This window comes from Mugil cephalus, chromosome 2 (genome assembly GCF_022458985.1).
Source record: "Mugil cephalus isolate CIBA_MC_2020 chromosome 2, CIBA_Mcephalus_1.1, whole genome shotgun sequence".
In the NCBI taxonomy this organism is placed as follows: domain Eukaryota; kingdom Metazoa; phylum Chordata; class Actinopteri; order Mugiliformes; family Mugilidae; genus Mugil; species Mugil cephalus.
Window position 1 is genome coordinate 20,884,195 of NC_061771.1, and position 11,721 is coordinate 20,895,915.

Sequence of the window (11,721 nt, forward strand, 5' to 3'; positions counted from 1 at the left end):
TGCTAAGGTACCTCATTGAGTCACTTTTACTCTTTGCTATTATACATTGGGCTAATTTATTTTTTCATTAGAAACGGGAAGCGATGCAGCTGTCAGAAGCTGAGACGGAGTTTATGGGTTTCATCACGTACACCTCAGATATTAAATGCATGTTACACGCAATTAAAAACTGAGAATTCATGCGTTCGTCAAGTCATGTCGTACTATTGTGATTAAAAATGTGCAAAAACTGACCTAGAAACAAACACATACACCTAATTTACATTTTAAATCTCAAGGGGGCCTCTGTGGATCATCCCACAGATACTTGATCAGTTTGGGATCTAGTGAATTTGGAGGCCAGGTCAACACCTTGTGCTTCATGTTTTTTGTGTCTGTGTCAGGCTGCATCCTGCTGGGGATGGATGCCGTCCATCAAGGAGTGTCATTGCTCTGGGGCGGGGTTATCTGGTCTGGTCTAGGTGGGTGATACATGTTACAAGTAACATCCATACAATTGCCAGGTCCACATGTTTCCCAGCAGAACACTGAATAGTCACAGGATGGTCAATATTATATACTTCTCCTGTCAGTGATCATAATGTTATGACCACTGGTTATACTTTGATCACTACCTATCAGTTTAATCAGTAGGCAGTTTATAACATTATGTCTTTTTCAGGTCTGAAAAGGTCGACACTGATCCTCTTGAGTGTGTGACTTCATGTCTGTTTACTACATTAACTACATTTTTATTTCTTTTTTTGTTTGTTTGTTTTTTTACTTCAGCTAATATTTTCCCTTCTGACATGTTTTTACATTGCAGTCTAATTATCTTCCAGGACTGAAAGTGACTGTCAATCCCTCTCCAGTGGTGACAGAGGGTCAGAGAGTCGCGCTGACCTGCAGCACCAGCTGTCCTCTGACCGACAACACAACTCACATTTGGTCGACCTCTGACCCTGACACACAAGCACAACAAACACCTTGTTCTAGATCCAGTCAGCACTCTGCATCCAGGTAACGACTCATGCGCCATCGAAAGTCCCCAGAACATAGGTTCACATGAAAAGGCTCTCACTGTTGAAGGTGAGGATGGCTTTAAACTTTACTGAAGGTAGAATTTGAAGTGCTCTATAAAAGGAAGACGTCTGATTCATCTTCTCTCTGTGAAGGTCATGCTGTAGATTGTTGTGTGGGAGGATACTTCCTCTAAAAGGCTCAGTATTTAGAAGGAAAGTATACACATGTGTAAATAGCAAAATTGTAAAGTGCATCAAGAACCAGCAAAGGTTTAAAACTTGCCCTTTAAACTCACAGAAATCTGTCTGCAGCTTGTGGGGATTAGTAGCACAGTAGCACAGTAGCACAGTGTAAAAACTGTCCATTTTAATACTGAACTACCTGCCATGTCCCTCCTCCAGGAGTCAAGGTATAAGATATGCCATTTCCGTTTCTGTGCTTTCATTTCCTGCATTCAGGGTCCTGTTGTTGAACCTGTTTTTAACAAGAGTCATTTTCATAACCTCCTCATTAAACAGTGCAACCGATCGTAAACACAACACCGCAAACTGTGGAGTTATTGTTAGCGAACGTTCATCTGGTTGTCTGTATTCTCTGCCCTGTAGAGCGTCACAGCGTTAGAGCAGTTAGAGCATCACTCAAGGCCGTGAATCCTGCCCCGCGTAAAGGACCCAGCAGTGCAGGAGGATGATACATGGTCGGATATCTACTTATGTCTCAAATGAATCTGCAACATTATTGGAAACATGCAAGCGAATGATGTCACAAAATCACACAAATATGTGCTTATCCTTCATCATCTGAGGTATCATCTTCCTGCCAATTTACTGATGCTTGGATGTAGTGATCTTGAATCCAATTTGTCTAGTGCTCTTTAAAACTTCCTGTAAGAAATGCACAGGTGTGATAAAGATTTCAAATCATGCAATAATATGTTTTATACTGTAATGTCTTGTATGTTTTAATGGTATGTTTTCTTATATTGTTCTTGCATGTGTTTTCTTGATCCTATATTCCAAATAAATATCGAGAAAAGAATAAATATCAATGAAACTTGGGTGTGACGCAGAGGCCTCGTTGGTCACGTGGTTCTCGGTGGGCGATACCGGGCTGGTCTGATCATCTGTCCCCGGCTTTGAGGAGCAATTCTCAGCTTGCGTCAAGACAAGACGGACTATTCACCGTTTGTGTCCATTGTATTGTTTGAATATCGCACTATTATAGCATGGACGGCAGAAGCTACAGCTCCGGTAACTATGCACTGGTTCTTTTTGCTCGTGCCTATAAATATTTTTTCGGTTAGCCGCGTGCTTTGTTGCTGAGAGACGGAGTCACGGTGTATTAGCTGCGAAGCTAACTTAAGCTAATGCTGAATTTTAGCTCGCCGCCAGCAGCTGCTGCTAGCCTGTACCCTACTGTGACTTAAAACGAATAAGTGCATAACCTACCAAAATAAATTTTTGGCCGGGCTGATATTATTAATGAAATTGATTTGTTTCAGAGAAAATGAACACTAGGCCCATTAGCTCACACTAACGACGCACAGCTAGCTAGGCTAGCTTCATCGCCATTAGGCTGTTTGCTCGGTAATAAGCGAACACAAAGAGCCTAGTAGCCCTTTCGTTGCTTTGTGTGTGAGACCTGTTAAATGTGGATTTTTTTTGGACGCTACTTGTCTTAAATCTTTTAAAATGGAGTCAATGTGGTGACAGCCGACGTTTAAAGGCTCGTTAATAAAATGGCCGATCGTTTTAAAGCATTGCTGTATTCAACTTTCAATTTGCAATTTGCACTAAGCTGATAAAAAGATGAAGGAACCACAGCTATTGTACAATAAGAAACTAGAGAAAACCAGCTCTCAGTTTTGATACTCTGCACGTTCAGATAGATAGATAGATAGATAGATAGATAGATAGATAATACTTTATTCATCTCCAAGGGGGAAATTGGAGTCTCCGCCAGCTTGTACACAAAATAGACACCAACATCATTAATAGCAGCAGTAGGAGCAATGCAGATGGAAGACTGGTTATATATATATATATATATATATATATATATATATATAGATATATATATATAGATATATATATAGGAATGTATTAATGTGCATGCCTGTGCAAAAAGAGCGTCAAAAAAACGAAATATAGGCGCTGTGCAAAAGCCAGAGTAGGAAATAAACGAGAACATTTAAACAATGGTGGTGTTGTGTCTGATGGCTGTGGGGACGAAGGACCTCCGGGAGCCTCTCTGTCCAGCTCAGTTCATGAAACTGCAAGCGCTCTGATTTTAAAGGATGAACTGCTTTAATTGCTTTAATTAGTTACACTTCCATGTTGTTTTACAGGTGATGAAATGTGTGCGTGTACTTTTGCTCATGCAAATGCAATCTCTCCTTCTGTAGGTTACTCCAGCTGGGGAGGGAGTGGAGGCTCAGGCAGCAGAGGTGAGAAAACGTGTCAATGTTTCTCATGTCCTGCATGATTGAACAAGAATAATCATCCATGACCACTGTCAGGAGAAGTGAATAACACTGACCATCTCGTGACGACACAATGTTCAGCTCGGAAACTTTTGGACCCGGGACGGGTTTTCTGCAGAGTCTTAAAAAGTCTAAACGTTGATAATCCCAATTTAAGGCCTTGCAAAGTCTTAAATACGAGCGCATTTTGCATTGTAGGTCTTTAAATTACATTTAGTCAAGTCTTAAATCCATACATCGATTTAGTACTGCTTCATTAACTGTATGACCCCATCTGGCCCTGACTTTAGTTTGAAAGTAATTCTGGGTCTCTGGTTAAGTGTGTCTTATATTTAACCCACAATGGTCTTAAAAAGTCTTAAATAAATCTGCAGAAACTCTGTGGGATTCGTGTGGATGTTATTTATACCGCTTTCACATCTAAAATCCCAGGTCGACCTGGCATTTTCAGATCCAGGTCGACTCGCCTTTGATGCTTTCACATCAGCAAAAGTTCCGGGTCGGGCCTCCCTCATACGTCATCGTGTACATTACAGTCTGTCAGGCCGTCAGGTGACAAAATCGGAGCGTAATGGGCAGATACATCAACATCAGGGCGAAAAACCTGGGTCGACGCGACATTTCTGTTGATATCAAAGCCGCACCAAGCCGATAAAATCCCGGGTCGATTGCCGGGCTGTTGACCCGGGTTGTGTACAGACACACACATTAAAAATGGTTTAGGAACGACTTGACCCACACAATCTTAGCTAATCTTAATCTGGTTTCTTTGACCAACGAAAACATCCACTATAAACAATGAAGAGTGGATAAGAAGCCACTTTGTGCAATGACTGGTGGTGATATTTTAGCCAGCAACGTGAAACTGTTCATATTAATTGAATTCTGTTGTTACTAGGTTCTAGTGGCTTTGACATGTACGGAGGAGGCTACAAGGACTCAATGTCTGGGCTTGGCGGCTATGGAGGAGGAGGAGGAGGAGGAGGCGGTGGCGGCGGCGGCGGCGGCCACCACCACATGAAGAGAGGGCTCTCGGGATCCTCTCTGCTCTCATCTTCAGGCACGCATGCAGATGCAGTAATTGCCAAGATTAACCAGCGCCTGGATATGCTCACTCAGTTGGAGGGGGGACTGAAAGGTTCGCGGGGTGACAGGTAATAATTGTTTTCTTTTTCTGCTCTGCAATGTCTTCATCAGTCAGAAACGAGTCACATATACTAACCACAGTGTGGCTTTCGTGTTCTAAAATTAATTTGCATGTCTGTTATGTGCCATGAGATAGGTTTAGAGCAATGTCTCTGAATATTGGCTTTTAGGTTCACATTACACAAACACATGCACACAACGTTAGACACACTAGTCACAGCAAAGTCATTTTAACATAACGGTCCTGCATCAAATCGCTTTTCTTGACTGTTTATATTGCAATGTTTTTTTTTGTTATTTAGCCAAGGCCACTGACTAGAATAAGATTGTCAGAATAATACAAACATCGTTCTCCAGAATGAAAACACCCTTGAATCAACAGCTCTGTAATGTTAAACAAATCCTGAACACCACTGTGAAGCTCAGATTTAGTGCAGGACTGTTAGATTAGAATGCATTAGTTTATCACCCGTGTAACTAATGAACTAACACGCGAGTGTGTAAAGATGCTTAGGCCTTCTAATGCCACTGGTGCTTTTAAAGTCAAGCAGGTACTTTTCTAGATTGGAATTCTGAATTAAAATAAAAAGGCAACGACCATGCACCACGTGGAGTAAGACTCAGAGAGCTCGTATTGTTTGAGAATGGTGAGTTTGGTCCTGCAAATTGGGCAGTTTGTTGTCACACCTTGTCATGGGGAAAATATGTTGGCCACAGTTTACGTGATATAAGGGTGTAGGTTGCTCCCAGGTTGCATTTGAATGCCTCAGCATCTGAGGAAGCTTTGTTTGCTCCCAGTTTGCTATTTGGAGGTTTGTCCCAGTGTTTGCAGAGAGTATTGTGGTCCCTTGATAACTTAGATATTGATAAAAATGCATGGTCCCCCAATGAGGGCGCATTTATAGACCAACTTTTTTTTTTTATTATTTGTAACAGACTGACATCTTTGCATATGAAACCAGGTCAACATTGCCTTTCTCCCGACTTTGTGTTTATGTGTTCACACACGTTTCTCTCATCCTCCATGTGTCCTAACCCTGTGTTCTGGCTTTAGGTAACACAGGAGAGATGAGTTTTCCGGCCTGATATTATTTTGTCAAGCTGAAATGTGTATTAAATAATGCTTATTGTATTTGTAAAAAAAAAAAAAAAAAAAAACACCCCTACCCTTTGAAACATGCCCAGTTTACGCCCCACTCTGCAGTAGTCACTCTATTTGAGTCACTTCCCAGGATATTTTACTTCTTGTACCTGTCGAGACATCACAGGTCGTGATGAGACACGGGCATGTCTCTTCAGTGTTTTTCATCATGAAAGAAACTGCCTCTGCAGGAAATGCCAGAAAAAAAAAATATTACTATTACTAAAAGGCCACAAGCAGAGCCTAAAGTTGTTTTGGATCATCAATTTTTGATCAAATGTGGTTTCTGAAATAAAGCTGGGGTAACAAGAAACACAGAGAAAGCAAGACCACGGAGGAGAAGGATTAGCAGGTGGAGAAATCCAAACCTGGCTGCCCTCCCTGCCTCCTTTGCACTCTGCTTTTCTCTATCAACCCTCTCCCTCCCTCCTCCCTCCTGCAGGTATGACCAGTACGAGTCATTCGACTCACGCACCTCCTCTCTCACCTCCTCCCGAGATCTCTACAGATCTGGCGGCAGTAGCTATGGTTTTGGTGATGGCCGTGGGGACAGCATGCTGTTGGGTCAGCGAGGAGGCTCAGGCTTCGGAGGGGGATTTGGGCTAGGGGGGGGAGGCAGCTTTGACAGCCCCTCCTCTTCCTATGGAGTCGCTAAAATGCGACAGAATATGAGAGACTCCTTCGGCAGTGCCCAGGGAGGAGGTTCTGGAGGTGGAGGATGGGCCGGAGCAGGCCGACGTTCCCCCAGAAGGGGTGGAAGTGCCGGGGGTCGAGGAGCTGGAGGAGGGTTTGGAAGCCGCAGATCTGACCCCACTCCATTAGGCGGAGGAGGTTTGCGGGGAAGTGGCAGTGGTGGCCAGTCCCACCGCGGCCACTCTCCAGGAGGTGGTAGAGGAAAGCTCCCATCCCTCCTGTCCAACCGCATGTACCCTGAGAGTGGGGGCTTCCAGGGTTCTACTCAAGGGCCTCACGACTTTCCTGGGAGGCATTTTGGAGGGGGCCCACGGGCTGGCCGCCAGCGAGGCCGCAAGAGACCCCTCAACAAAGTAAGTACCTCCAGCCAAATAAGGCCTCCTCAGACACCGGGCACAAGTTAAGCCCTTTCTGATTCCCTCCTTATAGTGTCCTCAACAAACTGACAAGTTTGTGCTAATAATGTGCCAATGCCAGCTACTTGCTATGTAAAACAGTTAGTCCCATGTAATCCCCACTACACACCTGACCTATCAGCTGCCCCTCTAACTCCACCAGGCCTCTCTATTGATGTGATCAGTCACATGGAACGGCCTGTTTTTTTCTAACGACTCTTCTCCCTGCCCACCTCAGTCTTGGTTAGCTGTGGAGATGCTGATTTTTGCTTTGTGGACCATTTTACATTGTTTTTTTTTTTTTGTTTTTCCTTTGCCCCGCTCCTGGGTAGTCCTAAAATAAAGTTAACACTATTGGTGTCCCAGTTCCCAGATAGAAGAAAGACACGTCTGAATTGCTAATGGGTCTAGAATTCATGGATGTATTGGTTATGACAGCCTGTTTGTTTGTTTATTCATTCAGACGATGCATTTCAGAGTGCAAATGAATTTGTGTGATCTGTAGCAGATGAAGCCACAACGCGATGGTCAGAAGAAGAGAAAGCAGTCCCTCACTGCAGCCGATGAGCCCGAGTCAAAAATTAACAAGACAGAGAGCGCAGAGTCAGACGCTGCGCAAGGTATTTCTAAAATAGATTAGTGGTATTATCGTAATAAACGAGCTGACATAACTGACGTGGTTTAACTGTTGTGTCTCGTTATCGTAGAACAACCACAGAAGAACGGAGACGACGGTGAACCAAAGACTGTTACTGCGGTGAGTAGACGAAACTTTGACAGGATCTCACTGTGAACTGAAAGTAATGGCTTATGAAGTCTTAAACGCTGTCAATGTTATGATGGTCTCACTTTATTTGAAAAAGATGAAACAATGCAAATGACAGCGAGACAGTGTTGATCCATAGCACTGACATGTTATCATGAAATAGACCCACAGGAACTGAGACAATATTAAGCACAAATGCGTAATTACAATTGGATTTAATGTAATTATGCCAACTCAGTGTTCTTTAAAAACAAATGTTTTTACTCCCTAGTTCATTGTATTAGTCTGGATGTATACTGCAACTTACTGATGTTGCAATTCAAGTTATGATTAATGTGTTACTTTTCTTAACAGGAGGAAAAACAGTCTGAAGATGGAGATAAAGGTGAGCTTGACTACAGAGGCTCTTTACTGATTGAATTTATTTCTCTAAAGTTTTTCTTTCGTGTCAGTATGTTCATGCTCCTGTGCTCCTGATTAGCAGCATCCAAACAGGAGGAGAAGAAGAAGCCGCAGGTTAAACCAAACCCAGCTCAAGGTCAAGACAAGCACCCGAAAATGAGGAAGAGGAGGGGATTCCTGGAAAGGTGATTGGACATATCCCTAGAGATCTATGTTTATTATTTCACCATCTTGCTGTGCTTGTTATTGCTGATGGGCTTTAGGGACTGAAGTTTTTTCCCTTTTTTTCTAGGGTGATGTTTGCATGTTCTGTCTGCAAGTTCCGTTCGTTCTACAAGGAAGAAATGGAAACTCATCTCGAGAGTCGCTTCCACAAAGAACACTTTAAGTTCCTCTCTGGCCAGTTGTCCAAGCCCACCACAGACTTCTTACAGGTAACTCAGATTCTTCATTCATTAACTTAACAAGTCACAGTCACTGTGTCAGATAGATGTATGCAATAATTCATTAAGACAAGCCCATCTCTTTGGGTACGTTATATCTAAGTGTAATGGGTTAAATAGCCACGATTAATGATCAACTAAAACACAATTACATTGGTGTTACAGGGTTTAGGAATACGATTTTTTTCCCAAGTTGAATAGGATTTCCCAGTTGTTCCAGATATTAATGCTTCAGACTGTCTTTCCTGCTTGGTCACTGTATGTTTACAGTTGCTGCCACTTAATCTTAAAAGGTTTATGTGTGGCCAACACACTTTTAAATATTAACATGTTTGACAGAAATATTGGATACACTTGTTAAAGTCACCAGAATAATTAATGAACATGAAGTTGTAAACTAATCAATGCATTACTGTTTATTTTGTAGGAGTACTTGCAAAACAAGTTTAAGAAGACTGAAGAGAGAGTCAGCCAGTTGGAAAACCACAGTGCAGCCATCTGCCAAGTGTACAAAGAGCAGGATGTTACCAGGGGTAAGTAGCAGCAGCAGCAGCAGCAGCAGCAGCTCTGTAGGTGTTAATGTACCAAAAACAGAAGGAGACGTTAAATGATTGCTCACCGCATACATTTCTCACACACCTCTGTAGATCTCGGTATGGAGCACTTCATGAGGAAGGTGGAAGCTGCTCACTGTGCAGCTTGTGACCTCTTCATTCCTATGCAGCCTCACCTGATACAGAAACACATCAAGTCTCCAGACCACAACTACAACCGCAAGGTATGAAAGATCCCACAGACTGACTCAAAGTGTGATGGTCCAAAAACAAAATGCAGTCAGCATCGTCAAACTGTGTATAATGTGGAACTCTTGTGTGTGATTGAAGGGTATGATGGAGCAGTCTAAGCGGGCCTGTCTTTCAGTGGCTCGTAGCATCCTAAACCACAAACTAATTGGCAAGAAACTGGAGAGCTACCTCAAGGTATGTACATAAGATGTCAATAAAAAAAAAAAGATTTTCACTGGTCATATTTCATTTTTCAGATGAGAAGTTTGTGAATGTGAAACCATTCATATAATTATCAGCACAACGCACTTCTTTTTCTTCATCCAATGGCAAAGGATGTTGTTGTTTTTTTGTTTTTTTTTTAATTCCCAAAGGAGCTACTCGGTGGGTGTTAATAGTAGCATGGAGAATAGTTGGTGCTGAGCTTCCAGATCTGGATGCTGTACTTCACAAGAGCTTGTAGCATCAGTAAAGACCCGTCCATCCAGACCTCACTGAAAAAGATTAGCAGAACACAAACCTCTATCAGTGTGAGGAACAGCTCAGCAGCCGGGCACCAATTTTAAACTCATTATGTACTCTTTAAATGTTTTTATAGCTACTACTGCCTTAATTTTAGAACAAATTAATGGCTCAGCTCAGTTTATCTACGCTCATATTCCTGCTCCTGTCTTTGTGGTGTGGTTATATTAACAACAAGGTGTCTCATGTAAAAAAAAAAAAAAAAAAAAAAAAGTGTGATTATCTGTATATGAAACAATAAGAATACAGCTGTCACACAAACATAAATCAAGATTGAGATCTCGGGTTTAAATCGTCATCTCACGAATATTATTTCCTTCTCAGGGCGAAAACCCGTTCACTGGAAACCAGGACGACCAGGATCCGGAGGACTCCATGGTGATGGACGTGTCCGAACTGGAGTTAACCAGCGAGGCAGCGGACGGTCAGACAGACGTGGCACCAGTCAACGATGAGCCTGCGGCCGAGGGAGAGTCGAGTAAAGAGGCAGTCGAGGGGGAAGCTGCAACAGAAGCTGCAACAGAAGCTGCAGAAGCTGAAGCTGATGAATCAACAGCGGCGGCAGCGGCAGGAGATGAGGAAGAGCAGGAAAAGATGGAGGAGCAGGAAAACCAGGAAGAGGAGGAAGGTTTTGAAGTTGGAGAGGACGAAGAGGATGAGGGATACATGCTGCACGATGAGATCGGCGAAGAGGGATTACAGTGCGCCCTGGGAGACGAGGAAGGAGAGGACGGAGTAGATGGCAAGGAGGAAGATGACAAGGAATGACTTTTGTGCCGTATTTGTGATTTTTCCACCTGAACATCTCTCTGGACCAGTCGATGACCCCCCCCCGGACCCGTTCAGTTTAATAACCAGGCGTATTTAAGAACTGTATGCCTGCTTCCATCATTTTTCACTGTCAAATGACTCTGATCTAATGTTGTTTTATTTTGCTTAAAGACATAGTTCCACATTTTTGGGTACTACAGTTAATTACGTTTTCGCTGAGATTTTGATGTCAGTGCGTAACTCTTGTGTTTTGTTTGTCTGTCAATCTCTCCAGAGAGGTTGGCAGGCGTTTATATGGACTTCAGAGAGGGCCGGGCAAGTTGTTACTCCTTCTCCTGTCTTAATGCTAAGCTGTTCACCTCGTTACTCTAGCTCCATACTTAACTCCAGACATGAGTGGTAATAACTTTTCGTTTAAAACCTAGAAAGAAAACAGTTGAGCATACTTCTAAACATGTGTCTCAATATTTTTGTGCCTTTTGTTTTGTAAGTAGTTCTTAACTTGGATAAACTGTTTAGTTATGGTTAAGTATCGTAATGCGGAGATGTTGTGTGTACAATTTTATTTAAGGTTCACACAATGCGGTCCATTGCCAATATTGATCATGGCAAATGGATGATTTTCCAACGTTCAGGTGAAATCTCAAACAACGCAAACTTCTTACTGTGCTGTTGGGATAAATTCAATCATTGTCAACAGAATAAGTTTGGGATATTCTGGATATGTGTATTATACCAGTTTTGTTCCACTCGGCACAACAAATAAACTTGGTGAATAAGTTATCGCTGTTTTGTGTTCACAATATCAATTATGTTGTTTCTTCATCGTGTGGTCAAAAAGCTAAAACTAAGAAATTGGGGTAACAGGGTAAACCAAATTTTCTTCACAGCATTACAGTTGGTGTCCATTTAGATTATGGGTAAATGTTTTTGGGCGGTTATTTACTGCAACCCAGAAATATGATCGTTTACTTTTTACTAGAAATCTTACAGTTCATAGGTTTTACACACAGCTTAAAAAAATGTCCGGGTTATTCCAGTCAGTTCAGCCCTAGATTTGACGTCAAAAGGCAAATAAAAGCCTTCATTAATGACAGCCATCACAACTATTCAATCACTATCACAACCAGGAAACCAGTTGTACTTCTATTGAATAGCCAACTGTCAGGAAGC

At 42.4% G+C, this 11,721-nt stretch overlaps 1 protein-coding gene across 3 annotated transcripts; it reads left to right on the plus strand.

The window, feature by feature from the left end:
- The first annotated feature begins 2,097 nt into the window (after nucleotides 1-2,097).
- On the plus strand, nucleotides 2,098-11,331 carry akap8l (A kinase (PRKA) anchor protein 8-like). Of its 3 annotated transcripts, none has more exons than XM_047579063.1 (13): nucleotides 2,098-2,252; nucleotides 3,407-3,448; nucleotides 4,383-4,638; nucleotides 6,214-6,817; nucleotides 7,365-7,479; nucleotides 7,567-7,616; nucleotides 7,980-8,010; nucleotides 8,107-8,212; nucleotides 8,320-8,461; nucleotides 8,898-9,003; nucleotides 9,118-9,248; nucleotides 9,355-9,450; nucleotides 10,102-11,331. In XM_047579063.1, exons 1-13 carry the CDS (start codon nucleotides 2,228-2,230, stop codon nucleotides 10,543-10,545), a joined length of 2,148 nt encoding a protein of 715 aa, XP_047435019.1. In that variant the 5' UTR covers nucleotides 2,098-2,227; the 3' UTR covers nucleotides 10,546-11,331. The 3 variants fall into 3 exon arrangements, with proteins under 3 accessions (XP_047435019.1, XP_047435020.1, XP_047435022.1); XM_047579064.1 differs by having other exon boundaries at nucleotides 8,110-8,212; XM_047579066.1 differs by having other exon boundaries at nucleotides 7,368-7,479.
- The last annotated feature ends 390 nt before the right edge of the window (nucleotides 11,332-11,721 follow it).